Genomic DNA, 15113 nt, shown 5'->3' with positions numbered 1-15113 from the left:
ACAATTCTAATTTTCTGGATATCCTTTAATAAGAAAAAAAATTAGAAATTAAAAATTAAAGCCTTTAATATTTACAAGGTGTTTAAACAGCTTCAATTTTTATATAAATTGATAGTTGATAAATCAAACCAGGCTCCCTTTCACACACAACCTCACTGGTTGCTCTGCAAGGGGCAAACTACCAGTTAGGGAATCATGGAGTGAGGACTGATTTCTGAGTTTGATCATTAACAAGATGCACACAGCAACCATTCCACAAGGAAACCACACAGTGAGATCCTACACAGAAACAAAGAGCAAGGCCTGTCTTCTGACCAGCTGCTCCTGCTACCTCTCCACCTCATTCTTCTGCATCCAAAATCCTGGCAAGGGTGGTTATACAGGACATTCAGCTTTGTCATTTGCATGGATTGCAAGTGATTAAATAAAACATTACTGAGTCTGTATGTAACTTATTTTACTGAGGAATTAAGCTCAGGAAATGTCACTTCACCCCTGGACTGGCATGGGATAGGTCAAGCCTGTAAACTGGACCCAACCAGATCCAAAGCAGCAAACACAAACCAGTAGCTGAGCATCCCAGAGACTGGTACTCTCCCCAAAGAAGGGTGGAGAAAAAATGAAAGGACTTTGTCCACTTGGTCTAGAAGAAATTGTAGTTCATGGATTTTAGGATCTGCTTCAGGCACCAGCAAATCCAGCTGCACTAACAACAGTCAGCCCATTCACATGCTCACACAGTGTGAGGTTTCCTGCAGTCACACTGGTCAAATTGAAAAACTCATTATGCTTCAATACAATATGTATATACAAAATGGGGCTGTGAATAAAAAATGGCATTAATACTTGGAAGCTGGGGAGAAAACACACTTTACCTTCCAGAAACCACCAGTGTTCCATCATCCAGCAAATACTCTTTTACATTATCCGGCAGGGGAAGTATAACACTGGAAGAAATGGTAAAATCTCTTTAATACCTAATTACTACTTGTTAAAATAAAATCCTAATGGAATAAAATAATTTGTTTTTTCACAGGACATATCCCAACAACACTATGTTTTATCCCCTAACATTATGGAAGAAAATTCTCTTTCACTTATCTTATCCCTCACCCAAAAAAGCAATGGCCATTTTCCCTCCATGGATGCATAGGACAAAAATTTTACGTGAAATACACAAAAATGCCCCACTCCTTCAAAGCCCTAAGAAATTCCAAGTAAAATTGTGTGCAGCTTGTGAGGAGACAACATGTTGCTCAAACTTAAGGCTTTCCTTCTAAAATCCAAATCAAAAATTGCTTATGCCATCCTGACATTCCAAAAACGCAGGACTATCACCAAACTTACCAAAATAAGCCTGTGTTAAACACTAAGAAAGATAAGAGATCAAAAGCTTTGATTACTAAAAGCATGATGTCAGCACTTTTTGATCCAGCAGGGCAGCTACTTCTTGTAACCATCTCATGACCTGCAGCAGCACCTTAGAAACTGCAAAATTTAGAAACTTAGAAACACTGCAGAATTTACTATGGCTTCCAGAAATACACAGAAACACCAAGTTGGCCACTTGGGTTGGATCTATTCAGTCACAGTTTAAGTAGGAAGTAGGAACAGCAGTGTGGAAAGCAGGATGTGGATAATAAGAACAGCGTGGATATCTTCTGATGTTCGGCATGGAGTCCCACCAGGAGAGCAGGGAGCACAGGGGTACCTGACCTGCCCCAGGGCTTCCCAAAACACTTCCTTGGGATGTAGAGACAAGACCCCAGCTCCCTGGACTGCAGCTGATGGCTCAATCAACCCTCCACCACCTCCAGCCCAGCTCTGCCCCACACAGGTGCCCTCTACCTCATACAACCCCACAGAATCCCAGAATGGGTCAGGTTGGAAGGGACCACAGGGCTCATCTGCTCCGACCTCCCTGCTCAAGCAGGGCCATCCCAGAGCACAGGGATGTGTCCAGACACTTCTGGAATATCTCCAGTGAGGGAGACTCCACAGCCTCTCTGCACAATCTGTTCCAGTGTTCGGTCACTGCACAGAACAGAAATTCTTCCTCATGTTCAGGTGGAACTTCCTGGGCATCAGTTTCTGCCCTCTGCCCTCTATTGCTGGGCACCACCAAGCAGAGCCTGGTCCATCCTGTGGCACCCCCTCTTTAAATATTTATATCCATTAATGAAGTCACCTCCCAGTCATCTCTTTTTCCTTCCAGTACCTGAAAGGAATTTGCATGAAAGATGGAGCAAGACTATTTACAAGAGCTTGAAGTAACAGCACATGGGGGAATGGGTTCAAAGTGAAAGAGAGTTGGCTTAGTTAGATATTAGTGTTATACATTCTTCCTTATGAGGGTGGTGAGGGCCTGGCACAAGTTGCCCAGAGAAGCTGTGGCTGCCCCATCCCCGGAGGTTGGAGAAACCTGGTCTAGAGGAGGGTGTCCTTGCCCACGGCAGGGGATTGGAACCAGAAGATCTTTAAGGTCCCTCCTAACCCAAACCATTCTATGATCCCCGATGCTGAACAGGCCCAGTCCCCTCAGCTTTTCCAGTCCCTTAACCACGCTCGTAGCCCTGCACTGGACCCGTTCCAGGAGCTCCATGTCCCTCCTGCTCTGAGGAGCCCAGAAATGGACAGAGCACTCCTGGTGAGCCTCAGCAGGGCTGAGGGGAGGAGCAAGACACCCTCCCTCACCCCCCACTCCTCCCAACCGCTTCCACCCGGCCGCACACTCCTCCCCAAACGCTCCCCTAATGCCCGCACCGCCTCTCCCAGCCCCCGCCGCCCCTCACCGCCCACACCTGCGGATGGTGACTGCCTTGAAGAGCGGGTACCACACGGAGAACTGACAGTGCGCTACCTGCTCCTTCTTCATCCTCCTCTTCCTCCTCCTCAGCCCGGCCGCTCCCGGAAGCTCCCGCTCCACCCGGAACCTCCCGCGCAGCTCCGGGCGCCGCCCGGCGCCATCGCCGGTGCACAGGGCCCGGCCCCGCCCCGCCGCCTCAGCGCTGCCCGGTGCCGGCGGCGCCCCGGAGCGTCCCGCGGCGCTGCCTTCGCTCTGCCCTGCCCGAGGCGAGGAATGGCTGAGTAACGCCTTATCCTTGTAGGTTCTGCTGTCCTCCCTGTGCCCGCGTGTGCCCTGCATGGAGCTGTTTCATAGACTCATGGGATGTTAAGGGGCTGGAAGGGATCTTAAGGATCATCCAGTTCCAGTCACCCCCTGCCACGGGCAGGGACACCTCTCATGAGACGGGATTGCTCTAGGCTTTATCCGACCTGGCATCCACGGCTCCCTGGGCAATCTGTTCTGCTGTCTCACCAGCCTCACAGTAAAGGATTTCTTCCTAATATCTCACCTAAATTTCCCCTCTTTTAATTTGTACCCATTACCCCTTGTTCTGTCACTGCAGTTCTGATGAATAGGCCCTCTCCAATTCTCCTGTAGCTCCTTTAGGTGCTGGAAGGTGCTCTGAATTCTCCACCTGAGCTTCTCCAGTTTTCTCAGCCTGTCTTTGTAGGGGAGGTGTTCCAGTCCTTTTATCAGCTTTGTGGTCTCCTCTGGGCTTGCTCTGACAGCTCCATGTCCTTGTAGTGTTTGGGACACAGAACTGTGCACAGAGCTCCAGTGGGCCCTCAAGGACAGGGGAGAGGGGCAGAACCTTTGGATACAACTCCAGGCTGTGAGCTCACATTGTCAGCTCATGTTTAGTTTTTTATCAAGCACTGTTTCCTTTTGCTCAGTCCCAAGTCTAGCATTACCAGAGCAGTATGGGGGATATTTAAGCCCCGTGGTTCAGCTGTCGTGTCCCCTGCACCGTGTTGTTTCCACGTGGTGTTTCCTCCTGTGCTCTCACATCTGCATCTGGGGATGTCTCCCCAGCTGTGTGATACCTCAGCTGTTGGGAAGTTTGATAACACGGTGGAGCTGCCTCTCACCCTCTTCTGCTTCTGTGAGATAATCCTTGTTTGCTTTGCAGTTAGTTGCCCGTGTTTTATTTGGCACTCAGTGGGTCATCCATGCTTCTAGATACCGTGATGAAAATGAAACGTTCTCCCCCTGCTTTTCTCCCTCCCCTCAGCCTAATTGCTACTTAATTGATTTTGTTTCTAGAATCATAGCATTAAAGTGCAAGTAACAAGTTTAAAGTGCCTTAGGAATTTTAAATGATGTTTACCTTCAGCCTAGTTAGCTCAGATTGCTGTTGGTTAAATCGTGCATGAAATGTTGCCAGTGTCTCTTTTGCCCATTCTTTATAAGAAAATCTGTATTTCGTTTGACTTTGACCTTGAATTTGCCTTGGGACACCCCCCTCCCCCCCTTCCTGAGTTTCCATTAAATCTGGTTGCTGTCAGCTGGAATGTGGTTTTGGATCTGAGAATGTCTTCTGAAAAGTGATTTAGGAAAGCTAATCTATCTAAGTTAATCTATCTAATTAATATTGAAGTTTAGTTCTGATATCTTGACTTCTCTCTCCAACTGATTCACAGAGCTCGGTTGGCTTAAGATTTTAACTGCTGGGAAGGATAATTTGGGAACTGTGCAATGGCTGGATGCTGCCTTGAAAGGGAGCCACTCAATAAAGAAATAAGCAATGGGAATAAAGTTACATGTTTTATAAATGGCATGGCTTTTTCAGGACAGAATTTGACACAGTTTGAAATAAATGGAAGTAGCATGATTTGCCAGCAGTACACTCTAACATTGGGCACAAAAACTACCAGACAAAGTAGAAAACATTTATTTTTCCCCATAATTGGTAGTTTGAATGCTGTTGATTCATGTTAAGGCAGCTGATAAATGTGGGCACTTCGACATATTCCTAAGATTGCATTTATAACAATTAAAAATGTGTATTCTTAGAGCACATGTGATCCTAAATCAGGTAGCCAGGCTGCTGTATCAGCTGCATTGAATTTTTAACTCAAATGAACTCATATTTATATGCAGAGGGAATTTTATGAGGCAGGAGAACTGCAAGACAAGGCATGTTCTGAAAGCTAAATCGGCCTTTAGAAACCTCACATTTTAGTGTTAAATTTAATTTTCAGTTGCAGCTAATTTTGTTTATGAACAAGAGATGTTGCCATCTTTGACAGCATGACTAACATGAGATGCCAGAATTGCAGCCTTCATTTAACCAAACACTATTTCAGCTTTCTAACAGCAGAAATTCTCACTTCTGTACTGCCAACTGAATCTGGACAAAAATACTGTTTGGTGGAACTTCTAAAAATGTCACTATACATAGAGTTACTGCACCCACTTGTGGAGGAGACCTAAACTACAGAAGCTGGGCTAGATCAGCATTCCCCTCTTTGAGGTGTTCACCCATTTTAGGTTTTAGTGATAATTCAAACCACTGAAAGCGTGTAATTTTTTTGTTGTTGTTGTTGTTTTAAGTAGCAAGTCACTGCTGAATCTCTCAGAAGAAAACAAGCTGTTTTGGAAACTGGTTCTGCCATGAAATGAGATTCTAGTATTTTTTTTTTTTCATGATACAGCTGAGGTAATCCACATTTGAGAAAGATACACTGATATTTGTGAGAAGGATTAGGGTGATCAATGGAACAGGATTTCCTATGAGGGGAGAGTAAAACAGGAAGACTTAGCCCAATCCAAAGACAACTTTAACAGGGCTATGGTTCACTCTCCACTCCTTTGATATATTTATATTGACAATGCAAAAGGCTATAATTTTTTCCCAGTGTAGGAGGTGAATTTGCTGTAGCTGGGTATCTAAGGTTTTTGTGTTCTTAAAGACATCACACAGAGCCTCCTTTGACTGTTTCTCCTGGGCTGTGCTTCTTTGGCCTATGTTTGGTGGAAAGCTTCATCTTATATTTGAGATCTACAGCATGAGATCATGGCCATTGTCCAGATAAAATTCTTCAATCCTAAGAGAAAGGAGTTCCGAACATTGGAACAGCTGACTGAACTGAAGTGAGGTACAAACTGGAACACAAGAAACTGTACAGTTTGTGTTACAAATAGTGGTAAGGTAGATAATAAAATCATGTAGTTTTGAAAAGAAACTTCATTGCCTTAAGAGAATATTCTAGAACTTTTTTTTTTTTTAAGGAACAGATTTTGGTTTAACAGGTCAGAGTTTCTTTTCAAGACTTATGTTACATAAAGCAAATCTTCACATTTGACCTCTATCACCAGCTTCACCCAAAACCACTTTCTTAAGACTTAAGAGAGAGCCTGGCCTGTGTACAGACCAAGGAAATGGTTTATGTACTTTAGTTTTGCTCCTGCTGATAGACAGAAAGTCATTCCTACCTGTTCCTTTTAACTACTTACTGCAAGCACATGTCAAACCAGTATGTGAGAAAGCTGATTGTTTCCCTTTCATGTTTCACTGGTGTGCAACAGATGTTACCATAGAAAGAATAAAGATGAAGTAAAAAATGAAAGTGCTGAAGTTGGGTGTGACAGAGAAGCTTTTCACACACTTTGGTACTGTTCTTTGCTAGAGACCACACAGAGCCTTATTAATCCATAGCTGAAGTCATGGAAAGATTCTTTTTGACTTTATGGAAAGATTATGACCATCAATGCTATGGATGATTGAGATCTTTAAGATTGTCTCATCTCATCTCTCCTGGTGTTTAAACTGATTTGTTTCTTTTCACTGGCTTTTCCTTATGATTCATTATTATTTCCAGGACTTCAGTATTAAGTTAATATCAGAGATGGTTTCCCTGGTATAAGTTTCTGTGCTGAAAGTGCTCTGTAGTTCCACAGTGATAGTCTTTAATACATTTTTTTCTCTGCTGCCTGCTGTGTCTTTAGGCTGGAAGTGGATGGGGGGAGTGCATAATCTCACTTTCCTGGGAATGCAGGCTGAGGCACGAGCTGCAGGTGCAGAGCCTTGCTTTGGGCACTTTTTTAATGAAATGCTGCCTTTTGCATGGTGTTGGACACATCATTCCCAGTAAGAGACTCATGCCATGGTCACGCCATCACACCTGCCCCATGTGCTGCACAGACTTGCAATGTGGAGTTTTTTGACCTTGTTTTTAGTGGAAAGATTGAGTCATTTACTTGTTTATTTGTGATGTAAGCTGGTGGTAGGTTCTAGTTTTTTTTCACTCTTATTTTTAATAGCAGACACTTTTTACCACTGAAGTCCTCTTGGTGTAAGGGTTTTTTTGGACTTTTCACAGTGGAGTGCACAGTCCTGTTGTCTGGACACTGTTGACAGAGCATTTCACCCAGATCAGAATGACACTCTTTGAAATGGATTAATTGTCTGTATGTGTGTCTGACATTTAAATAGTTAAGAAAAGTGTCTTCAGCTGGCATAGCTACCTGACAGCTGATAGGACTATTAAAATTGTACAATCAGGGATTTGACCCAAATTTACATTTCTTCTTTGAATTATTTGGCTCTGAAATCACTGGGTGGAGCTGAAAACATGAATTGAACTTGCCATCACAGGTCCCTGACTTTCTCCAACAAGCTATATTTGTTAATTTACGGTGCAGAAATGAACCTTTTAACTTTACACTGAAAGCAAATATTGATTTTGTTTCATATATATCTGGACTTTGTACAGGAGGAGAAAAACCTGACATTCCTGAAAATGGCAGCTGAGACATCCACAGAAGTTGCAGAAACAGCTAAACAATTTGTCCTTAAGGAAGAGGTACAACATGTTTGGGTTTGACTCTTTTTGTTGTTGAATAATAGCTATTTGTGAGTTTGTGAGTGCAGAGTACAAAATGCTAGAGAGGCTAATGTTCATAAAAAGACAAAAAATTTCCTGATTGTCAGAGAGTTTAAAAGATTCCACTTTATTGAAATAGTTATACAAATTATCAATGAGGAGAGAGAAATCTACAGTGTTGCATTATTTTAAGCTGCTTCTCTTTTTTTTTCAGATTTTGCATCTGTTTCTTGTATTGTCTCTTCAGGAGGTTTTTCAGTGTTCAGAAATAATGCTGATATCTCTGAGAGACTTTAGAAATTGGTGGGTTATGAAACTCAACAATTTTCTCTTTCAAACAGTTTTCTGTTCCTTTAAGGCGGCAAACCACCAAGGGTTGCTTTAACATTTAGGATTGTACCACGTTTTATGTTTGCTGAAAGGATTTGAATTTAGATAATTGCTGTTTCAAAGACATCAGTAAGGAAGTAGTAAGAATAATAGCAGTCCTAAGAAAGGATTCTGGAGGTACTTCATTCTTATTAGAAGCACTTTCACCCTAAACTGCTTATATTTGTTTCTGTTCCATTTAAAGTGAACTCTTAAAAGTTAGTCTTTGGTGTTAAGGCAGGTTTAGCAGTGTCCTGCTCTCGTTATAACACAAATGTGGTTTCTTTTATTTGTTCTTCATGGAGTGAACACACTCTTGGAATTTCTTCTGGTTTCAGGGCACAAGGAAAGAAGAGATTTGTTTATATTATGTCTTTTCTCTTAGGCATTTTTTAATATGAATATTTCACACGCATAAAGGATTAAATTTTTGTAATCTTTTGGGGTTTTCTATTAAGAGCTGGGTATTTTTCAGGCAGCATTTTCATTTTAGCCTCTTTTTGTTTGGTTTTGTATAGGTCTTTTATAGTTTTCTTTGTTTTGTTGTTCTTTGGGTTTGTTTTTTTTAATGTTTCTTAGTTATTCTCTTTTTAAACAATGTGCTCTTTGATATCACTGGAAATTTATAATTAGATATTACATGTGTTAAGCTATTTACTTCTTTCAATCATTTTGTGGGCTTAATACAGAGAAGTATTTACCCTCTTTCTGCCAGTGGCTCTTATATCAGAAGTGGTTCTGTAACTGTGCAGTAACAATGTGGCCTGATGCTGGATTATCTTCTGCGAAAGTGGGAGCTGATCTTACTTCATTCTTCCTTTTTCTGGGAAGGCACATTCAGGCTGATGGGTTTTGCCCATCAAAGTAATAGACAAAGAAATAAAAATAACTCAACTTTAAAACAAGTTACAGTAAAAGAAGCAAACTGCTAGGCTAATATCTAGGGATTTTCTCTTTTAAATGAATTACATAAAAGATGAGGAAACATCATAGGGAAAATAAACTCAGCCCAGAAAAGACATTTGGTCACAGTGTTCATGCCAAGCACTCACTCAGCAGCTCTCAGAACCCTGAAGGGGCAGATATGTATCACTCTCACAGCTGCAGAATACAGCATTAACACAAGGCCACAGTCTGGGATCAGGGCAAGAAAATTTCAGGGTAGTTTGGTTTTCAGTCTTGCATGCTCAGCTTTTGGGCTGTGCTCTCTGCTAACAGGGCACTCGTGAGCACCAGTGTAGCTAAAGTCTCTGGGCTGCACAGAGGCTCTTTTGCATCTGATACATTACCCTTGCAAAATCCTACTCAAAAATGAGGACGTTGCAGTACATAAAATCCCACCGATGTCATCAAAACTTGGTTATAAAACTCATGTTAAGAAAAGCTACTATCTTGGGGTTATATTTTTATTAATATTCAAGAATTTAGAGTAATTTTTTTGTTCTGTATTAGCAACAGGAATGCTGTTGCCCATTCCTGCCTGTGGTGTGATGCTGTAATTTGTCTTTAAAAGAACTTAAAAATAGCTGTGGTGTTTCTCCTAATTCTTTGGGATTAATTTTATAATGTATTTCACAAAGAATTCTTTATTCTAGGTAATTGTAGAAAGACAATGGTTGAAGCTTGCAGAAACAACGTACACTGATCCCTTTGGGAAAACCAGGTAATTGCCTCTCTGGTATTCCAGAGTCCCAATTGCACAGACTGGCCCCAGGCTAGAGAGCACGAGCATTACAAACACATCTCTCCACACAAGATGAGAGCTATTCATTGTGAGATTCCTTCAGAGTTCCTGCTGTTCAGAGGAGACAATCTTACTCTGGCAGATGTGCAAGCATTGGGATTGAATTTGGCTCCTAAATCCTCTTGGGCACATTGGTCTTGGATTGTGCTGCATTTCCAGTTCTTTGGAAAGATGCTGCACAGAAGCAAGTTCCAGCTGTGCAACTACTCTGTGACAGTCAGAGTCCAACATGTGGCTTTTCTGGTTCTTCACTACAGGCTCCTTTTTCCTTGTTGATGAAGCTGGATCCTCCATATTGTTGACAAATCAAATGTCCTCTTATGTGTTATAATTTCTGTCCAATTCTTTTGTACTCTTTAGTTTTGCTGTGTTTATGTAGATGTTACAACATAGCTTTAGTTCCTTACCCTTAACGTGTTAGATTCTGTACTGATTGCTCTCTTTAGTGCCTCCCAGTTCATCAGCAAAGTGTCCTCTTAAAATTAGCAAGATTGAATCTTTTGTGTAACTAAAATTAACTATTTTCTCTCTCCCCCCTAAGTAGGCAAAAGAAAATTATACTATAGACATTTTATAGTGCCAGTGTATGACAGGGCCTGTCTATGGCCTGCTGCTTCTTACAAGACCTCACTGTGTGATGGTACATCTTGCTTTAAGTGAAAGCAGCAAGGCTAGAAGATGATTTATGTATTCATTTGTTCTTTTCTCTGTTTAAACAGAACTTGGGAAACTGTAAAGCGTACTGGCAACAAAAAGGGAGTTACAGCTGATGGTAAGAATTGGTGGCTTTTTCTGTTTGCATTTTTTTCCTGTGAAAGTTCTTCTGATAAGCTGACAATGCAGATTTCGAGCTGATCTGTTCCTGAATGAGTGAGGATGTGGAACAGGTGGCTTGACAGACCTGGCTGTACCCTGAGCTAATGAAAGACTAACTGGAGTGCTGAAGAATCAGAACCTGCTGGTGGGAGTGCTTTCCCAATGTCACTCTGTTCACTTTAAAATGATGGAGCACTTCCTAAGACATCAGGGGTGCCCTGACACAGAGTAGCTCACAAATTGGTGATTGAGTCTGCTGTTAGGGGCCAAGGGGCTCTTTGGGACACAATTCAGAAATTAAGTAGAGAGTTCCCTACAGAGGAAGGCTTTCATGCAGGTTTTGTAGACAGGAGTGCCCTTCCCTGAGGCTCAGTCTTGCTTGGTTTGTGTGCCTCTGGCTTGCTGAAGAGGAGCTTTGACGATCTCTTACCATGCATATTATAAAGAGCTTAAATTCATCATTCAAGATTCTGGAGCAGGCATCTAGACATTTAATGCTCAGAGTAGCAGTGTGTGGGTTCCTTTCCAGATCTGGCACTAAAATCTCACTTCCTGCTATGCTCACATTCCATGTTCTTGTGTCTCCCTTGGCTGTGGTAGGTGTAGCAGTGATAGCAGTACTGCAGAGAACCCTGCACTACGACTGCATTGTTCTGGTGAAACAGTTCAGGCCCCCAATCAATGGCTACTGCTTGGAATTTCCTGCAGGTAAGTGGCTGAAACATTGGGATGAGTCACATATGCTTCAGTGTGTTTAGATGTGCTTGGAGTGTCAATCTTTATGTATTTTATAGGTTAGACTTGATGATCTCCAAGGTCTTTTCCAAGTTAGTTGATTCTGTGATCTTAATGAAGCTCTAGCTGAAAAACCATGCTGAGCTCCATGTACTATTCCAAAACAGGAATATCTGATAATGAAAAAACAAAATAAGCTTGTTTAAGCAGATTGGAGAAAATTCCTTTCACTTCTCCTTTCTTTAAGAGTCAAAGCATTTGGCTTATTTTCCTCATGAGACTATTAATGCCATTTTTGGGGAAGGCATCATGATTCTGTAGATAATTGGTTAAGGATGTTGGCAGCAGCATAATGAATCCAGGGACTGGAATCCTTCCTAACACTTATCCCTCTCTAAAGACAGAGTAGTGAGGATGTTTCCCCTCTTCCAGAAAGCTTGATTAGATCTCAGGATGGATATTGCAGTTAAGTGGGAAGCTTTTAATTGTTTTTGTGTATTATGTATCTCCCAGGCCTCATTGAGGAAAACGAGTCAGCAGAAAGTGCTGCACTTCGAGAGCTGAAGGAAGAGACTGGCTACAAGGGGGAAGTCATTGAATGTACTCCAGGTATTTGCTTTTTTTGATTTTTTCCCACCAAAGCTAATTCTGTCCTGATGGTTACTTTAAATGTCTGAAATGCTCTAAACCAAAGGGAAAGCCTATGCAGATTAGCAGAGTAGCATCTCATGGCTGTAAAAGTGAAACTTTAGCCCTTGATGTGAATCAGTTGCTGAACTTCTGTCTGAAGTAAGTTTGATGTCTGTAGGGAGGAAATTGCTATTAATTAAGATCCTTTACACAAAACCGAATTGTTCAAGTTGTGATTTGGCATTTTAGTGTAAAGGTCTAAATTGCTGGATTTCTGTGAACTTAATAAAAATAAAAGCTTCATGAAGCAGAGGTCACCCTTGTGTCAGCTGTGGGGAGGTGACAGTACTTGTGGGAAGGTGACAGTACTCAGGTTCTCCAGCTGGAAAGAAGAAAGGAGAGTAATTGGAGTAAATTCAGTGATCCTTTGGAACATGATTGTTCCAATCCTATGCTTCCTACATAAGATAAAATGAAGGCAAAATGAGGATCATAAATCAAACTTGAGAAGGTAGGTGAGGCAACTTAGGATTTTGAGGAAATGTCATTTTGTCTCTCAGTTGTTGGGTACAAGTGCATGCTGAGGATTGGGAGAGGTTGGAGACAGGTGATGGCAAAATTAAAACTCCAACAGACTGAGGAAGTCTATAAGGGATAGTTCACAGTAAATCTTTAATTATGGAATGGAAGGTAAATTTGGCTGTGAAAACAAGTCTTCCTAGGTAAAAGACCTGAGAGTTACAGAAACATTACTTCTAAGAATTTGTGAAGACAAGGTTTTTGCTACTCTTACAGCACAAATGTCTGCCAAATATATATTCTCCTATTGTATCAGATTAATTTTTGTGAAAGCTTTTGTTAAAATGTCAAGGTGCCTGACTCCTGCTCTGAAAAATGAACCTCTCCATGTGCTTGTTGGCAGCTCTGTGCTTGGACCCAGGAATGTCAAACAGCACAACACACATTGTGAGCGTCATCATTAATGGAGATGAGGCTGAGAACACAAGACCTAAGCAAAACCTTGGTGAGTTTTGTACCATTTATTTGAAAATATTGAGAAGATAACAAAACAATGGGTTTAAAAAAATTAACCCCACCACTTCATCTCTTCTGTCCTAGCTGATTTGGATACTGCACATCCTTCCAATCACATCCTGCAGTCTAGATGAGTGTGTCTCTGCTGAATCCACTGGGGAAGCCCAGATGTGAAGTGTCAGCTGTTGGCACTCTCAGAATAAAACATTTCAGTGCCAAATTTCAGTGAGGGCCATAAGCACTTGTGAACCTAGATTACTGCTCTCAGTTGAAGCTTTACTCTGGAAAAAATTGCAGTGTCACTCACAGTCAGTTAGCCATCAAATGCATTTTAATTGTAAACTCTGGTGTATTTTAACCCCTTATCTCACTACTCTTTTCACTTGCAGATGATGGAGGTACGTAGTGTGACTGTGATCTCATTGACAATAAGGTCATGATTCTTCGTATGGCAAGTTTTACTTAGAAAAAGTCAGTTAAAACTGGTTTTTATTTGTGCTTGAGTAATCTGCCGACCTTAATCAAATGTGCCTGAGGTTGACTTTGGCCTAGATGCAAATTCCTGTGGGGCATTATTGCGTCAAATATCTTTCCCAGTATTGCACCTATAGCACCAGCATTTCAGGAAATACAAATTACTGCCCCCAACACAGCTGTAGGTCAAGCCCTGAAGACAAGTAATTCAGAGACACAGGGGAGGGGTAAGCCAGAATAAATTCACCATTAACAAACCCTTTGAGATGGTTTGGTCTTCAAATGCATCTCCAATCCATTCTTGTACCAGGAGAAGCCAAACAAGTTTTCTTCAACAGTGTATTTTTCATTCTCAAAAGGGAGGTTTCTCTTTTGGGCATTCTTATCCTTCATAGCTACCAGCTACACTTTTTTCCCAACTGTTTTTCCAGCTTTTTTCTGCCAAACATGTTTTTTAGTGAGTTCAGTCACTGCCTTTCCCTATTTAATTGACCTTTTATTGATATATGAAAGCTCACAACTTTTGGATGGTGTTGGGCATTAAATCAGTCTCTTTCCCCTTCTAAATTGCAAGAAACAGAAGATGGACTTAAATTTCTCTACTGTTCACTAATTGAAAGATGTGTAAACCTGTTTCTTCTCTCCTAGAATTTGTGGAAGTTGTTTCACTTCCAAAGAATGATCTACTGCAAAGAATTGATGGTAAGAGCTTTCTGACACATTAAAGGCACCAACATGAGCTTTAAGAATCCCTTCTTAGGGCTCCTCTTGTCATCTCTCACCCTAGAATACAGTATGTTATGTAATATGCTAAGCAAAAAGCTGTGAGAGACCTGGCCAGGTAAGCGAGTTAGTGATAGCAGGAGGAGTTTGTAGCATCTGGAATGCTACACATCTTCATTTCAGCAAGGACTTCCATTTCTGTAAAGGTGAGGTTTTACCAGCATCTCTTATTTTTTTTTTAATTTCAGAACTGGTAGCAGAGGAGCATCTGGCAGTAGATGCCAGGGTTTACACTTACGCGTTGGCTTTGAAGCGCGCTGCAGAGAAACCGCTTCAAGTTCCTTTCATGAAGTTCTAGAACTGGACAATGAGAAATTTAATTCAAAACTGCCCAAGCTGGATGGCTTAGAAGTACAACTCTTCTTGTAATCAAGGTCATTTGCTTTACTTGTAGAGCAAAAAAATTGTTTGTAGTAATGATTCTGGTATTTTTATTTCGAATTATGTAACTGACAAAAAACATTTCTTCTAACTCCTCTGTCAAGCCTTGACAGAATATCCCTAATAAAAATACTGTTTAATTTTCAGAATGGCTTATTTCTCTCTAGATTCCTCTCTGCACTTACTGTTCAGTAAGATGCTTAGGTAACTGTTGTAACACCATGGTTCCAAAGGAGGCAGAGGCAGGAGAGTGAGTGCAGATCTCTCTCACTCTCACAGCACTCACTCCTAACACCTGGACAGGGAAGAGCTCATGGTGGGCTATAACTTCTTTATGATGGGCAGCAGAGGGGCTGGCACTGATTTCTTCTCAGTGCTGACCAGAGACAGGACCCAAGGGAATGGCCTGAAGCTGTGTCAGGGGCATTTCAAGTTGGATATCAGGAAAGGAGTCTTCACCCAGAGGGTGGCT

The 15113-nt window shown here is 41.6% G+C and overlaps 2 protein-coding genes across 5 annotated transcripts in view; one reads left to right on the top strand and one right to left on the bottom strand.

Annotated features, from left to right (window-relative positions):
* The window catches only part of CDC123 (cell division cycle 123), a 30525-nt gene extending 27582 nt beyond the window's left edge, over window positions 1–2943 (bottom strand). The window contains exons 1-2 of the mRNA XM_009086894.4: window positions 2802–2943; window positions 876–947 (exon numbers count right to left, since the gene is read on the bottom strand). Of these exons, the coding sequence (XP_009085142.1) occupies window positions 876–947; window positions 2802–2875 (146 nt within the window). The 5' untranslated portion in view covers window positions 2876–2943. The remainder of the gene's footprint in view (window positions 1–875; window positions 948–2801) is intronic.
* A 22-nt stretch (window positions 2944–2965) lies between these two features.
* On the top strand, window positions 2966–14787 carry NUDT5 (nudix hydrolase 5). 4 transcript variants are annotated; one of them, XM_050983323.1, is made up of 9 exons: window positions 2966–3103; window positions 7564–7653; window positions 9639–9706; window positions 10507–10559; window positions 11204–11311; window positions 11852–11947; window positions 12891–12992; window positions 14126–14179; window positions 14449–14787. In XM_050983323.1, exons 2-9 carry the CDS (start codon window positions 7591–7593, stop codon window positions 14556–14558), a joined length of 654 nt encoding a protein of 217 aa, XP_050839280.1. In that variant the 5' UTR covers window positions 2966–3103; window positions 7564–7590; the 3' UTR covers window positions 14559–14787. The 4 variants fall into 4 exon arrangements, with proteins under 4 accessions (XP_050839280.1, XP_050839301.1, XP_050839311.1 ...); XM_050983334.1 differs by lacking the exon at window positions 2966–3103 and adding an exon at window positions 7419–7445; XM_050983344.1 differs by lacking the exons at window positions 14126–14179; window positions 14449–14787 and adding an exon at window positions 13088–13386.
* The last annotated feature ends 326 nt before the right edge of the window (window positions 14788–15113 follow it).

The sequence above is a fragment of the Serinus canaria genome, chromosome 1A (assembly GCF_022539315.1).
Source record: "Serinus canaria isolate serCan28SL12 chromosome 1A, serCan2020, whole genome shotgun sequence".
In the NCBI taxonomy this organism is placed as follows: domain Eukaryota; kingdom Metazoa; phylum Chordata; class Aves; order Passeriformes; family Fringillidae; genus Serinus; species Serinus canaria.
The sequence above is the reverse complement of the archived record's forward strand: the minus strand, read 5'-3'. Positions and strand labels throughout refer to the sequence as shown.